Genomic DNA, 16,576 nt, shown 5'->3' with positions numbered 1-16,576 from the left:
TTCATAATGACTGTAGTGATTTATATACCCACCAACAGTGTGTAAGAGTTCCCTTTTCTCCATATTCTTGCCAGCATTTTTTTTTTGGTCTTTTTAATAATAGTCATTCTAATTGGGGTAAGGTGATATCTCATTGTGGTTTTGATATGCATTTCCCTGATGGCTAGTGATGTTAAACATTTTTTCATATACTTGGCCATTTGTATGTCTTCTTTTGAGAAATGTCTCTTCATGTCCTTTGCCTACTTTTTAACAGGGATTTTTTTTTTTTTTTTTTTTTTTTTTTTGCTGTTGAGTTCCTTGTATATTCTGAATATTAGTCCCTTGTTGGATAAAATAGTTTGCACATATTTTCCTCTGTTCTACAGATTGTCTCTTCACTCTGTTGACTGTTTCCTTTGTTTTGCAGAATCTTTTTAGCTTAATATAGTCCCATTTGTCTATTTTTATTTTTGAGATCTTAGCCACAAAATTTTTGCCTTGACCTATGTCCTGAAACATTTCCCCTGTGGTTTCTTCCAGTAGTTTCATAATTTCAGGTCTTATATTTAGGCCTTTAATCATTTTAATTTTTGTATATGGTGAGACATTAGGGGTCTAGTTCCATTATTCTGCAGATGAATATTCAGTTTTCTCAGTACCCTTTATTGAAGAGGGTTATCCTTTCCCCGATATATATTCTTGGCACCTTTGGTGAAAATCAGTTGGTGGTAAATATATGGATTTATTTCTCGGTTTTCTATTCTGTTCCATTGGTCTGTGTGTCTGTTTATACCAATACTATGCTCTTTGGGTTACCATAGCCCTGTAATGTTTTGAAGTTAAGTAGTGTGATGCTTCCAGCTTTTTCTTTTTTGCTCAGGGTTGCTTTGGCTATTCTGATTCTTTTTTGATTTCATATGAACTTTGGTATTTTTGTTTTCAATTTCTGTGACAAATGACAATAGTATTTTGATAGAGATTGCTTTGAATCAAGTTTACTTTGGGTAGTATGGTCATTTTAATGATATTAATTCTTCTGATTCATGCACATGGAGTGCCTTTCCATTTGTTTATTTCTTTCATTAGTGTTTTGTAGTTTCCCTTGTAGAGACCTTTCACCTTTTTGGTTAGATCCGAGGTGTTTTATCTTTTAATTATTGTAAATGGGATTGTCTTCTTGATTTTTCAGCTTTTTCATCATTGATGCATCAAAATACTACTAATACTATATTCTGAAATTTTACTGAATTTATCAGTTGTAAGGGTTTTTCTTGGTAAAGTCTTTAGGTTGTTCTATATATAAGATCATGCTATCTACAGAAAGAGACAATTTGACTTACTCTTTTCCAATTTAGATGCCTTTTATTTATTTCTCTTGCCTGATTGCTCTGGCTAGAACTTCTAGTGCTATGTTGAACAAGAGTGGTGAAAGTGGTCATCCTGTTCTGGTTCCAGTTTTTAGAAGAAGGTCTTTCAGCTTTTCCCCATTTAGTATGATGTCAGCTGTGAATCTGTCATATATGGCCTTTATTATGTTGAGGTATGTTCCTTGTATGTCTAATTTGTTGAGAGTTTTTTTTATCAGGAAGGCATATTGAATTTATCAAACAATTTTCTGCATCTATTGAGATAATCATATAGTTTTTTCCTTCATTCTATTGATGTCATCTATCACATTTATTGATTTGCATGTGAACCATCCTTGCATCTTTGGGTAAATCACACTTGATCATAGTATATTATCTTTTTGGTGTATTGTTGAATTCAGCTTGCTAGCATTTTGTTGATGATTTTTATGCCTGTGTTCATCAGAGATATTGGCCTGTAGCTTTCTTTTTTGTTGTGTCCTTCTCTGGTTTTGGTGTCAGGGTTGTGCTGGCCTTGTAGAATGAGTTAGGAAAAATTCCCTCCTCTTCAACTGTTTTGTAAACAGTTTGTGAAGAATTGGTGTTAGTTTTTCTCTCTAAGTTTGGTAGGGTTCAGCAATAAAGTCATCCACTACTGGGCTTCTCTTTGTTGGGAGGCTTACTACTGATTCAATCTCATTACCAGTTATTGGTCTGTTCAGGTTTTCTATTTCTTCCAGGTTCAATCTTGGAAGGTTGTATGTGTCCAGGAATTTACCCATTTCCTCTAGGTTTTCCATTTTGTTGGCATATAGTTGTTCATAGTAATCCCTGATGATCCTTTGTGTTTCTGTGGTATCAGTTATAATGTCTTATTTTTCATTTCTGATTTTATTTGAGTCTTCTCCCTTTTTTCATGGTTAGTCTAGCTAGGAGGTTTATCAATTTTGTGTATCTTTTTTTTTAAAAAAAAAACGCACTTTTTGTCTCATTGATCCTTTGTATTGTTTTTTAGTCTCTATTTTGTTTTTGTTCTGATATTTACTATACTTTTCCTTCTACTAATTTTGGGTTTGGTTTGTCATTGGTTTTCTGGTTCCTTGAGGTGTATCACTAGGCTGTTTATTTAAAATATTCCTGCTTTTGTGATGTAGGCATTTAGTGCTCTGGACTTCCATTTTAGCACTTCTTTTCTGTATCCCATAGGTGTGGGTATGTTGCATTCCTATTTTCATTTGTTTAAACGTATTTTTAAAAATTTCCTCTCAATTTCTTAATCGACCCAGTGGTCATTCAGGAGTATATTGTTTAATTTCCATGTATTTGTACAGTTTCCAAAGCTCCTCTTGTCATTTCTAGTTTTATTCCATTGTAGTTTAAAAAGATGCTTGATTTGATCTTAATTTTAAAATGTGTTGAGATTTATTTTGTGGCCTAACATATGGCCTATCCTGGAGACTGTTCCATGTGCTGATGAGAAGAATGTGTATTCTGCAGCTTTTGGATAAAATAAAATGTTTTGTAAATGTTAAGTCAAATTTGATTTAAAGTCCAGTTTATTTATTTTCTGTTCTTACTAAAATCCAGTTAAAATCCAATGTTTCTTCGTTGATTCTTCTGTCTAGGTGATCTGTTAAATGCTGGGAGTAGATTGTTGAAGTCCCCAACTATTATTGTATTGAAGTCTATCTCTCCCTATAGATGTAATATTTGCCTTATATAGCTGGGTGCTCGAGTGTGGGGTACATGTATATCAAGCATTGTTATAGGTTGGTGTAAAAGTAATTGCAGTTCTTGCTTTTAATGTCAAAAACTACAATTACTTTTGTACCAATCTAATATATACCCTTGCTGAATTGATCCATTTGTCATATATAATGACCTTTTTTTCTTTTTATAGTTTTTGACTTAAAGTCTGTTTTATCAGATATAACTATAGCTATTCCTGCTCACTTTTGGTTTCCATTTGTGTGAAATGTGTGGAATATCTTTTTCCATCCTTCACTTTCAGTCTGTATGTGTCTTTACAAGTGAAGTGAGTTTCTTGTTGGCACCATATAGTTGGGTTATTTTGAAAAATGCATTCAGTGGCACCAACCCAAATGCCCATCAATCAACGAGTGGATAAAGAAACTGTGTTTTATATATACATATATTATATGTGTGTGTTTTATATATATTATATATTATATATATGATGGAATACTACTCAGCCATAAAAAGGAATGAACTGACGGCATTTGCAGTGACCTGGATGAGATTGGAGACTTACTTCTAAGTGAAGTAACTCAGGAATGGAAAACCAAACACCATATGTTCTCACTCATAAGCGGGAGCTAAGCTGTGAGGATGAAAGGCATAAGAATGACACAATGGACTTTGGGGACTCTGGGGGAAACGGTGGGAAGGAGGTGAGGGATAAAAGACTACAAATAGGGTGCAGTGTATTCTGCTTGGGTGATGGGTGCATCAAAATCTCACAAATCACCAATAAAGAACTTAATAATGTAACCAAACATCACCTGTTCACCAATAACCTATGGAAATTTAAAAAAAAATGGACTCAGCTAGTGTATAACTTTGTTTTTTTTTCTTGAGATGGAGTCTCACTCCGTAGCCCAGGCTGGAGTGCAGTGGCGCGATCTCGGCTCACTGCCACCTCCGCCTCCTGGGTCCCGGTTCAAGCAATTCTCCTGCCTTAGCCTCCCGAGTAGCTGGGATTACAGGCACGTGCCACCATGCCCAGCTAATTTTTGTATTTTTAGTGCAGACAGGGTTTCACCATGTTGGCCAGGCTGGTCTTGAACTCCTGACCTGGTGATCCACTCACCTCAGCCTCCCAAAGTGCTGGGATTATAGATGTGAGCCACTGTGCCCGGCCCAGCTAGTCTATATCTTTCAAGTGGGAAATGTAATCAGTTCCCATTCAAGGTTATTACTGATAGGTGAGGACTTATTCTTGCCATTTTGTTAATTGTTTTCTACTTGTTTTGTGCATCCTTTGTTCATTTCTTCCTCTCTTATTGGTTATCATTGTGGTTTGGTGGTTTTCTGTAGCGGTAACATTTGATTCCTTTCTTTTTCTCATTTGTATCTGCTCCACCAGTGAGTTTCATGTTTTCATGATGAAAATATCATCCCTTTGTTTTCAGATGTAGAACATGTTAAGCATTTCTTGTAGGGCTGGTATAGTTAGTGGTGATGAATGCCCTCAGTTTTTGCTTGGCTGGGAAAGACTTTATTACTCTTTCATTTTTGAAGGACAACTTTGCCGAGTATAGTGTTCTTGGGTGACAGTTTTCTTTTTCCTTTAGCACTTTTAATGTATTATCACATTCTCTCCTGGCCTGTAAGGTTTCTGCTGAGAAAACTATTAGTTTGATGGGAGTTCCCTTATATGTGATTTGACACTTTTCTCTTGTTGATTTTAGAATTCTTTTTTTGTCTGGCTTTTGACAGTTATAAGCTGAAATGTTCCTCAAGCGATAATATACCTTGGGGAAGACTTTTTCGGGTTCAATCTATTTGCGTATCTTTAAGCTTCCTGTATCTGGATGTCTAGATCTCTTCCAAAATGTAGGAAGTTTTCAGCTATTATTTCATTAAATAGGTTTACTATGCCTTTGCCCATCTCTTTTTCTTCTAGAACACCCAATATTCAAATTTCATTTATGTTGTCTCATAGGCTCTCTTTTGTTCTTTGTTCTTGATCTTCTTTTTTTGGGGGGTTGGACTGGGTTAATTCAAAAGACCTGTCTTCAAATTCAGAAATTCTTTCTTCTGCTTGGTCTAGTCTATTGTTGAAACTCTTGATTATATTTTTAACTTCATTCATTGAACCCTTCAGTCCCAGGATTTCTGTTTGGTTCTTTTTTATGATATCTATGTTGAATTTCTTAATCAGATCATCTGTATTATTATTTATTTCTAGTTTTATTCCATTGTAGTCTGAAAAGGTACTTGATATTATCTTAATTTTAAAATTTGTTGAGATTTATTTTGTGGCCAAACATATGGCCTATCCTGGAGAATGTTCCATGTGCTGACAAGAAGAATGTATTCTGCAGTTTTTGTTCTATGTTCTCTTGTATCTCATTGAACTTGTTTAATAACATTACTTAAAATTCTTTTTTGGGCATTTCATGTATTGCTTTTTCATTCAAACCTGTTCCTAGAGAATTATTGTGTTCCTTCAGAGGCATTCTGTTTCCTTGCTTTTTCATGTTTCTTGTATCCTTACACTCATACTTGTGCATCTGGTGTAACTGTCTCTTCTTTCAATTTTATGGATTGGCTTTCATAGGAAAAGACTTTTCCTGATAGATGTATCTATAGTATTGGTTGGGTAGGATGCTTTGGCTTTTATTTTGGGTGGGGGCATAGTTTAGTTTCCATGTTTCTTCAGCTATAATTGGTGTCAGTGGTATCTGTGAGTTCCTCAGTGGATTGGGCTGTGGTTGTTTGTGGAGGCTGTGGCGAGGCTTTGCTGGGGATGGGGATGCCAGGTGGGGCAGTCTTTGGGCCCCAGTGGTGGTAGTTGTGGGTCAAGCCTGCTGATCTTCCTCCCCAAGCCCCGCTCCACAGCAGTGTGCATGACCTGCTCAGTGGGTGGGGTGGATTGATCCCCAGGACCCTGGACACTGCATGTGGTCACGGATAGGGGCTGTGTCAGCCAGGGCGGGCCTGCCCTTAGGCCCCACAATAGTGCACATAGATGCAGGCTACAGCAGGCAGGGCTGGTCAATCCCCAGACGCCTGGACAACATGTGCAAACTCCGGCAGACTGGGCAGGTCTCTTCTCAGACCAGCAGAGGCATGTGCAGATGCTAATGGCAGCAGGTGGAGTGGATTGATCACCAGGCCCCAAACAATGTACATGGCAACTGGCAGGGATAACACTGGGCAGTATAGACCTATCCTCAGCTCTCTCAAGGGTACACACAGGCACAGGCTGTGGTGGGTTGAACAGGTTGATCCCCAGGCCCTCAGATGGTATGTCTGGGTACCAGCAGCAGTGGCAGAGTAGGGGGCAGCCCTGTCATCAGAACCCACGATGGCACATGCAGCCACTAGAAGTGGCAGGTGGAATGGGCTGATCCCATGGTCACCTTAACAACATGCATTAGTGTGGGCAGAGGTGGTGGGCAGGTGGCCTACCTGATGGTGCATGCACTTGCCAGCTGTGGTGGGCAGGGCAGGTTGATCCTCAGGTCCCCTTTATGGCATGCTTGGGTGCCAGTGGTGGTGACAGGTGCAGCAGACCTGTTTTCAGTTTCCAGGATGGTGCCTGGCAAACCAGTTCCCAGGTCCCTTGAAGGTATGCGCAGGTGCACAGTGGCCTTGCTGCTGGAAGTTGGGGGATGGGGTTGCTGTCAACGGCAGTGGCCCAACCCAGGTGGCTCTCAGGCTTTGGGGAGCATGAATTCCAGTTCCCTTTGTTCTGGTGACTGCCTCCCCAGTGCACAGCACCACTGATTCCCTGCAGTATAGAATACTGTATGAGTCAGAGTCCTGGGAATCTGGCTATACTGCTGGGTCCAGCCAGTGTTGTGATGCTGCAGCCTTGGGATGTGGAGATACAAGGGCTGTTGAGTCCCAGGGAAGGATGTAGTCTGGTGGAGGCTGGACTCTCAAAATAGTGCCATGCTGCAGGTGCCTTGGTCTAGGGGTGTGTGGGGGACCCAGAGTGAAGTTCTTCTCTGGACTAATGGCATTGGAGGACTTGAGGATGCTCCTTAGACTAGTCTTAGGGCCCACAAGGGCTGAGGGGCCCTCCTGTGGCTAGGACTGTAAGAGTCAGCAGTGGCAATGTAGACTGCTGAAGATCTCTTGCTTACCTTCTCTCTGCATTGGGGGGTTTCTCCTGGCTCCGAGCTGATCACAGCTGGGCCAGCTGCTTTGCTTCCCTCTCCTTCCAAGCCTCAGATGTTCCCTGTCACTTCTCTGATGAATTCCATTGTTCTCTTAGAAGCTCCACTTGTTATGTGATTGTTCAGTTTTGGTCCTTCTTTGTGCAGAAGTGCCAGGTGTCTCTAGTCAGCTATCTTGAAACTCTTCTCTCTGGATGTACAAAATAATTGTTTACACTTCGAGGTTTGTTCTGGGATGCTCGCAGATCTCATCCCATATAAGTAGTGAGGGAAAAAAGAGGTGGTTGCCTAAGGTTTCTCCTTCTAGCTCTGATTGGCTCAACATCCACTGGGCAACACACATCAACCTTTCAAGACAAGGAGAACGGTAGGTGATGTGTGGAGTGGTGATGGTGTATGTGAAAACTCTTGGCTTCCTTTACATGATCATAGTCTGAAAGATGGAGACTACATGGAGAATGTCTCAAGAAAATTCCTCCTTTCACACTCCTCTGACGATACCACAGACCTAGACTCCTCACAGATGAGCAAAAGCTTGGGTGGGAGTTCATTTCTTCTCCCACTGTGCTTCAACTTCTCAAGGAATTGTGGAATGAGAGAGAGCAGAGGATTTTTAATATTTGCTGATTATCCACTATGTGCAAGCCTGGTATAAACAATAGGTAGTATAATCTCCATTTTAGAGTTGAGGAAACGGAGACTGGAGATTAAATCATTTGCTGGAAGACACAAAGCCAGTAATTAGTAGACTCAGGACTTGAGCAAGACTGTCCATCTTCAGAGCCCAGTCTTTCCATGACACCAGCAATGGACAGTTAGGTCCACAAGGACTCTCTCACATCTACTCTGTGCTCTCATTCTTGGCATTCAAAGAATGTTGGGCACTGAGAACTACTATGGACTGAATGTCTGTGTCCCCCCATATGTCTTATGTTGAAATTGAATCCCCAATCCGATGGTGTTTGAAGGTGGGCCCTTTGGGAAATGAAGTCATGAGGGGGAGGAAGCCCTCATGAATGGGATTAGTGGCCCCAGAGATTCCCTCACCCCTTCTGCCAAGTGACTGTGCAGCAAGAAGACAGCCATCTACGAACCACAAAGCAGACACTCACCAGACACCAAAGCTACTGCATTCCTGACCTTGGACTTCCGAACGGCCTCCATAACTCTAAGAAATAAATTTCCTTTGTTTATAAACCACCCAGCCTATGGTATTTTGTTATAGCAGCCTGAACAGATTGTGACAAGAATTCAAACTACTAAGGATCACTTTAGCTGAGAAATGCTTGGGCGATTGGGGAGAAATGCTTGGGCGATTGGGTAGAAAGGCTGGTATAGTGCAAGTCAGGAGAAAACTTTAGAGTCAAAATGGAGGGACTCCTCTCCCCTCCTACAGTGACAGAAAGGAGGGAAGAGTTCTGCTTTATGACAAAGCATTTTAAATAGCACGCAGATCCTCTAGAAAAGGACGCAGAGCCACAATGTGGGCGGAGGCTCGGGGACTGAGGGGGAAACCAGAAGCTGAGTTTCTTTCCTCTAGTGCCAGAGAAATTTTCCAAGGTGGGATGGGGATTGTGGTGAATGACCTTGGATTGAGATCCAGGGGCTGTGGGAAAGCCATAGGAGCCCCAGACTATGAACATCTTATTTTTTAAATTTAATTTTTTAAAAAAGAGATGGGATGTCACTATGTTGCCCAGGCTGGTCTCAAACTCTTGGGTTCAAGTGATCCTCCTGCCTCAGCCTCCGAAAGTGCTGGGATTACAAGTGTGAGCCACTGTACCTGGCCCAACTATGAACATTTTAATTGATAAATTAGAAAATGTTCAAAACACCTGAAATTGGATAGTGATGCCAACAGCCCGCCTCACCCATGCCAGGAGCCTTACCATGTAAAGCAGTGGTCCCAGCCTTTTTGGCACCAGGGACTGGTTTTGTAGAAGACAATTTTTCCACGGACCGGGGGTGGTGGGGATGATTTCAGAATGAAACTTCCACCTCAGATCATCAGGAGCATGCAACCTAGACCTCTCTCCTGCACAGTTCACAATAGGGCTCACATTCCTATGGGAATCTAATGCCACTGCTGATCAGACAGGAGACAGAGCTCAGGTGGTAATGCTTGCTTGCCACTCACCTCCTGCTGTACGACCCAGTTCCTAACAGGCCACAGACCAGTACCGATCTGCAGCCTGAGGGTTGGGAACCCCTGATGTAAAGCACCCCCTTTGTGAGAAAACAAGCTCTGGGCCATTAATTCCTGCAGCCAGCTGCTCTGTGCACATGGGGTGAGGGGCAGGTGGGAGTCAGGCAGGAGACCTCTGGTCCCTGGCACAGCTATTCTTGCAATGGCCATTGGTCAATCTCCCTGGTCCTTTCCACAGCCCCTCTGCTCTCTGTACCTGCCGGCCTCAATGCGGAGCCTCTCTGAGAAACAGCTCCACCCTCCCCAGCCACCTTCTATGTACAGTTCAATTTCTATCTCCTCAGATCTCCTTCCTCATCAGTCAACCCACCTCCCTTCTCCTATTTTGAAAATTACTCAACATTTTTGTTCTTGCACTTTTTTGGCCTGTTACAGATTTTCTGAAGTTCAACGACATTTGGGAAGGACAGATAAAAGTGAGCATTCAGTTTGCATCTCAAGTCATGATATTTGTCTTGTAAATGACCTCTGGTTCCATTTTACTGGGGGAAGCTGGCCAGGTGGGGTCTCCTTTCCCATAGGTGGCTGTGATGCCAGGTGAGCTGCTCAGCCTCTTCTGGTTTACTTTCTGTCCACATGACAAGGGTCATGGATGAGATTAGTATCCATCAAACCTGTTCCTGTAATATATCCCCTTCTATCAGGTAAAATTGATGACAGGATTCCAGTATATAAAACAAGCTAAACTGGTATTTTCTTTTACAGAATACGTACTTAAGTGCTGAAGAGTAACTAAAACATTTTTTAATAGGAGAAAAGGCCCTGGACGGGGGCAGTGGCTCACGCCTGTAATCCCAGAATTCTGGGAGGCCGAGGCGGGTGCATCACGAGGTCAAGAGATCAAGACCATCCTGGCCAATGCAGTGAAACTACGTCTCTACTAAAAATACAAAAATTAGCTGAGTGTGGTGGCATGTGCCTGTAGTCCCAGCTACTCAGGAGGCTGAGGCAGGAGAATCCCTTGAACCCGGGAGGAGGAGGTTGCAGTGAGCCGAGATTGTACCACTGCACTCCAGCCTGGCGACAGAGCGAGACTGCGTCTCAGAAAAAAAAAAAAAAAGAAAGAAAGAAAGAAAAAAAAGAGAAGGCCCTGAGGAGGAGAAGAGAACGTGATGGGGCCTTTGGAGTCCACAGCTCCCTTCTTCCCCTCTAAGTGGCCCATGGTGGCAGTGCTGGCTGTCCCAAGAGGAGGTAGGCAAATTGCAGAGGCACCAAGGAGCTTCCAAGGAAAGGCTGAGAACTGGCCCTTCCCAGTGGAGGTGCAATGGTCTGGAAACTCATGAGATGGATCAACGGTCATGGTTACTGTAGCAGACACACCTCGGAGGGACCTGAAGGTTTGTCTGGATGAGTGACTGGATTGCAACTATGGGATGGGCTAGAGGATGGGCCCAGCAGGTGGCCCAGGATGGAACCCCTCTGGAAGTGCCTGGGCGGGGCCACGTCAGCTGCAGCTGCAGGTAAGCCTGCATGGGACCCCACAGGAGTGGCTGTCAATGACACCAATGTGGAGATAGGTCTGTGTCCTAAGGGCGGAGTGAAGCCCCAGGGTACCATGGGACAGGAGGGAAGATAATGTTTTCCTGCTAAAATGGGCAGGTCAGACCTCAGTGTTTGAAGGATTTGACTAGAACTGTGCTTAGGATCAATGAAAACGGAGAGGCAGGTCACAGTATTTGAGGATAAACTAATTTTTACCTTATTCTGGGATCAAAGTGACTATCAATGCTTTAAAACACAGTATATAAAGTGTCAGAAAAGGTACACTAGTTTTTTCTTTTAAAGTACACTAGTTTTTATAGTATAAATAGTTGTAGAATCTAGCTAGTGGGTTTATGAGTGTTCACAGTAATCTTTTTTCAGCTTTTCTGTATGCTTTCAATTTTTCAGGACAAAATGCCTAGAAGTGGTCAAATAACATTTTATTTTGTAGTCGAGCATTTGAGGAACCCCTGGACAATTGTCAGGAAGTCTTCAGGTTAATGAAGCATGAAAACTACCGGGCCTCTCCTGAGCCCTTTGAGCTCGAAAATCTCTAACTTCCTAGGAGGCTCCTCAGGCTCAGCCCAGGCCTGAAGCTGATGTATTTGAGAAGCTGGTGTTTTAGATGACTGTCATCTAAAACCTCAAAGCCTCATAAGCTGTTTACATCAGTGGGGCTACACCTGTACTCTGAGTTAGTTTTATCATAAAAATGGGACATCTGCAGCTGCCTTTTAAAGGTGAAAACACATGCAAAATATATAAAAAAAAAATCAAACAGACTTTCAAAAACCACACACAGCGCCAAGCAGTCAGTGGATTTGTCGGCGCCCTGCCTGAGAACAGCACTTTGATAAAAGGCCCAGCTGCAAGGATGCAGAATAACAGAGCTGGGAGCACTGCTGCCCTTTCTTTGTTCTGCCTTTCAGGGCAGCCATCCTCAAATATGGGGTGGGCAGAAGTGGAATGCTTACTGCCAGCACTGCCTGCCACAAGGAAAAGAACTGTATGGCCTACTAATTTGGGGGAGTGCTGGATTAAACAGCATTAAGATGCTTCTCAGACTGTTCAATATACTGGTGTGCACTGCCAGTCTCCCAGGGATGGACACAATTGTGATCCCCAAATGCTCTACAGACTTTTAGGGGAGGGACCATGCTCTAGGACTCCTGCTTTAAGAAGGCAAAAATCAACCAAGCACTGTAGCTCATGCCTGTAATCCCACAGCTTCGGGAAGTGGGAGGATCGCTTGAGCCTAGAGATTCGAGGCTGCAGTGAGCTATGATTGAACCACTGCGTGCCAGGCTGGGTGAGAGAACAAGACCCTGTCTCTAAAAAACAAAAAGGAAACAAAATAGAAAATGCGGCCGGGCGCGGTGGCTCACGCTTGTAATCCCAGCACTTTGGGAGGCGGAGGCGGGCGGATCACGAGGTCAGGAGATCGAGACCACGGTGAAACCCCGTCTCTACTAAAAATACAAAAAAAAAAAAAAATTAGCCAGGCGGGGTGGCGGGCGCCTGTAGTCCCAGCTACTCGGAGAGGCTAAGGCAGGGGAATGGCGTGAACCCGGGAGGCGGAGCTTGCAGTGAGCCGAGATCGCGCCATTGCACTCCAGCCTGGGCAACAGAGCGAGACTCCGTCTCAAAAAAAGAAAATGCTTCTTTGCAAACATTATGTCAATTAGTGATACATCTAAAATACAGCTTGTAAGGCTGGGGTAGGAGAATTGCTTGAGGCCAATAGTTTGAGACCAGCCTGGGAAACACAGTGAGACCCCATCTCTAAAACATAAAATAAAATAAAAAATAAATAATTAAAATGCAGTTTAACTGTAGCAGCTACACCCTTCAGTAGCATCTGTGAGTGAAGTGTTATTTCTGACCAAGCAGAGCTGTTTTAAAATGAAGGCTCCCCCCACCTGTGAAAAACAGCCCTAGCTCAAGGTTAACTAACAATATCAACAATACGTTACTTTAGCGATGCTTCTGTCTTCCTACCCACCGGGGACAATTGTCTCCATAGCTTGTATCTTACATTCTCAAATAACATCTAGTTTCTGGTTCCCGAGACCAGGTGCATCCTCCACCCACCCCACCCCACTGAACCAAAGATCTGCTGTACACCCTTCCTCATTAGAAACTTCATCTCCACCCTCTTTCCCACTCCCCCACAAAACAATCAAAGCACATGCCCAAATTTACTTTTATTTTGCACACATAGGAAACAGGATCCTATCAAAAGAGAACAAAAAAGAGAAATGAGCCAATTGTTGCAGAGGAAAAGCATGCACAGATCTGCTTCAAGTTTACTCTGAACCACGGACGCCCCGGGAATTCCACACGCCAGGAGCTGTCTCACTCCAGGAAGTGGGCACAACCCACCATCCACACAATGGAAACAAGAATGGCCAGGAAATGTCACCGAAGTGGGACTTCCATATGCAGGACCAGCGTTCACAGCAGCACAATTCTAACCAAGTTCAAGGGAAAACAAAATCTGTCTCACACAAACATGGGAATACAAAATTGTTGAGCCCTAGCCATCACTGTCTCTTAACATAATTTGCTATCAAAAAGACAAATGAAATTTAGTCATGGACCTTTGGGTGCCTATTCAGCTGCACCCGGTTCCAGGGGCAGCTTAGTGTGCTTTTTCATTACAAAAAATAAACGGAGAAACCGACATTAAAAATGCAAAACAAATGACCTGGAGGAAGGAGTGTTTGGACCCACGCAGTTGTCTTGGTTGTAAACAGTGAACATTGTGCTTTGTTGTCTCATTTAGATGGAGGCCTGCAGCATGGGAGGTACCACGCTGGCAGTCAGCAGTCACATCAGGGTGGTGAGAGACATTGGTGGCAGCATCTGTGCTTGCAACTGCATTCCCAGAGTGTCTGTTTTGTTCCCAAGTGTTTCCCACAAAATTCCCCAGGAGGTTCTCCGATTCAACGTCCTCAGAGTGAAAAGCACGGACACCAAATCACTGTATCCACTTCCATGAGATATCTTGATGCTCCAGTTCAATGAGTAACAATTTCTCAAGAGGCTCTGATTAGTTCATTAAAAAATAAGCACCCCCACCTCATTCCCCGTGATACAGCACATCTAGTAATCTAGGCGCCTCAGCTAAGCTGCGTAGCTCTTAGCACACAGGACAAGTCAGCGTTCACACATCAACACTATAACTACGCAGTGGAACTAGCTCCCCGCTAGCCGTCAACTACTCAGGAGACTACCTGTGAGATCCTGGGGTGAGCTGTGATTCCTACCCAGGAATGTGCATTTCCAGCCACTTCTTCTTTATTCTAATTATGACAACATGGTCAGTGCAGTTGAGTCAGTACTTCTCCTGTCTTTTCCCAGCAAGCTCCTCCTCCTTGGAGCCCAGCACACACCTGCTTAGACCCAACACAACCTCAGAGAGAGACGCCTCAGCTGGTCTCTCTCCCTGGAAGGGTCCATGTGACTTCCCAGCCAGATGTGCCCCCTGCTTTGAAAACACCCTTCAGAACCCACCACTGGAGCTGCCTGAGGGAAGGAGACCCCCGGGCCTGAGAATGCCCTGGAGAGGCGGTGATGTCCAGGGAAGACACATGCCCAGTCTGATTTCAAAGGGCAGGACGCTCTACATACACTTCCATAAACACACCAAAAAAACGGCTAACAGTAATTTCTCCAAATCAGACCAAGAGCTCACAAAATGCAATGTCTCACTTTGGGGCAGGAAGTGATTTCCCATGAATTTAAATAAATTTGCTTAGTGGACGTCAGATCACTGTCAGGCCTCCAAGGCGAGCCTGATTCTAGGCCCCATCCTGAGGTGAGAGCTGCACGCACTACCCTTCCCTGGCGGTGCAGGAGAAGTCTATCTTTAGGATATGAACAGAGACAGAAACATGACAAGGGGCTTGCTCTCTCCTGAATGTCTCTCCAACAGCTTTTGGAAGAGGAAGGCTGACAAGAGGACAGGCTGGAGCAGACGACGTGCTGGGCTCAGCTCAGTCGGCTGCTGCTTCATCGGCTGAGCCGCCCGGCATGGGGCTTCCTATTAATACCTGGCAGAAGGATGCTTGCCTGGGATGCTCGGCCCGGCCCCTCTACATGCCACCTGCACCTCCAGCACTGCCTTCTTCCTCTCAGTCTCTCTCCTGTAGATCTGCTTATGCCACCGTAAGGACGTCAGCCCTCGGGGACTATCACCATACTACCAGCTGAGAGCACAGACTGCGTCAGAAACAGAAGCAACAGAGGAGACACAGTGTGAGTTCATATATTGTCCTCTATGGAAAGCCTGAAAGAGAGCTGTGCTTGCTGTGAGGATATCAGAGGAACTGCCCTTAGTGGCCCATGAGACCATTCCTGGAAGTGAACATCAACGGCGACAGAAAGGCCAGGGAAAGGCCCTCTCCTGTCTCTCCTCTTGCACGTGGGCACCCCGCTACTTGGCCTTCACTACCTGTTCGTACGGGGGCGGAGGCGTGTTGCAGTAGGCTGGAGGGGGAGGGCAGGCCACACTCCCCTGGGGTGAGTTGGGTGGGACCTGGAAAGCCATTGCCATGGAATTCCCGACAGGGTTCATCCCGGGTCCTCCTGGGTCGGTGTAATAGGGCGGCCCCAGCTGCTGGGCTCCTGAAAGACAGACGAATATAGGTGAGCACAGAAGGGAAAGCCCCATCACACCCTGAGTATGTGCAGGCTGCAGGGCCAGCAGACCACGCCCCGCTGTTCACTCAGCGACAGTGTATGAAGGACCCAACATGCCCGGTAAGGGGGCACCTGGGCTGTGGTGACAAGCAACACAACAGGCAGGTCCCTGCCCTTTCGGGGCTTTGATTCTACTGGACTACACTCCACGTTACCAGTTCACACATTAGGGTGGAGGAAACTGGGCCACAGTAAGGTAAGGCCGTCTGTGGTGAACTATGGGAAGAGCTGCAAAGACCACCCAGGCTCCGCGACTCAGGCTGGCATTATCGCAGCAGCTCCACAACCCCTCTGGGCACGCCATTGGCTGGTGACCATTTCTGAAGTAAGGTCCATTCTCCCTGCCGGGCTAGCGTGTCCTCAGGGTGGGAGTTACTCACAGGCAAGGACGCCGTGCACCTGGGCACACATAGCCGGGCTGCAGCTGATCGACACCCCACGGGTCAGGAGCGGAGCCACAGGCTGACTTCCTAGTGACAAGCTGAGGAGCAGGGCATGGGGGCACCACGGAAGGTGACGGGAGGGCACAGGCTGGATACCCGACCCCAAATCTAGCCCTCACTCTGAGGTGCTGTTTTCAGTCTGGTTACTGTGATCATGCAGATTAACACTATAGAATTATGCATATGTAAATAAAGAATCAGGCAAAACTGTGAAAGTGTTGGGTGTTCCCTGGGTATAGCTGATTTTGTGACAGGACTCAGGTGTATTTGAAGTGAGGCTTCATTTAGCTCAGGGAGACACTCAAGTGTCAAAGAAGCTGCCCCTGTGTGAATATTGTGTAGGCCGTGCCGTCCCACAGATGCCACCTGAGATGCCGTGTGGTCCCACAGATGCCAACTGCGCTGCTCTGATGCATCTCGCCCGCTGCCTTGGGTGTGTTCTATTTAGAAGTCGACCTACTGCCATTACCGTGAGTTTCCCAAGGGCAGAGATTATGTTTTATTTAGATCTGGATCCTGCTATATGTTATACAATTAAACAAA

The 16,576-nt window shown here is 44.7% G+C and overlaps 1 protein-coding gene across 3 annotated transcripts in view; it reads right to left on the bottom strand.

Moving 5' to 3' along the window:
• Positions 1 to 209: 209 nt before the first annotated feature.
• VOPP1 (VOPP1 WW domain binding protein) overlaps positions 210 to 16,576 on the bottom strand; it is a 116,136-nt gene continuing 99,769 nt past the window's right edge. For 2 of the 3 annotated variants that reach the window (XM_032758017.2, XM_058444746.1), the window contains exon 5: positions 210 to 15,515. In XM_032758017.2, coding sequence (XP_032613908.1) covers positions 15,325 to 15,515 — 191 coding nt within the window. In that variant the 3' untranslated portion in view covers positions 210 to 15,324. The remainder of the gene's footprint in view (positions 15,516 to 16,576) is intronic. The other variant, XM_058444747.1, reaches the window with a different exon arrangement.

Source organism: Hylobates moloch, unplaced genomic scaffold (genome assembly GCF_009828535.3).
Source record: "Hylobates moloch isolate HMO894 unplaced genomic scaffold, HMol_V3 SCAFFOLD_1, whole genome shotgun sequence".
In the NCBI taxonomy this organism is placed as follows: Eukaryota; Metazoa; Chordata; class Mammalia; order Primates; family Hylobatidae; genus Hylobates; species Hylobates moloch.
This window is presented reverse-complemented; position numbering and strand designations above follow the sequence as displayed.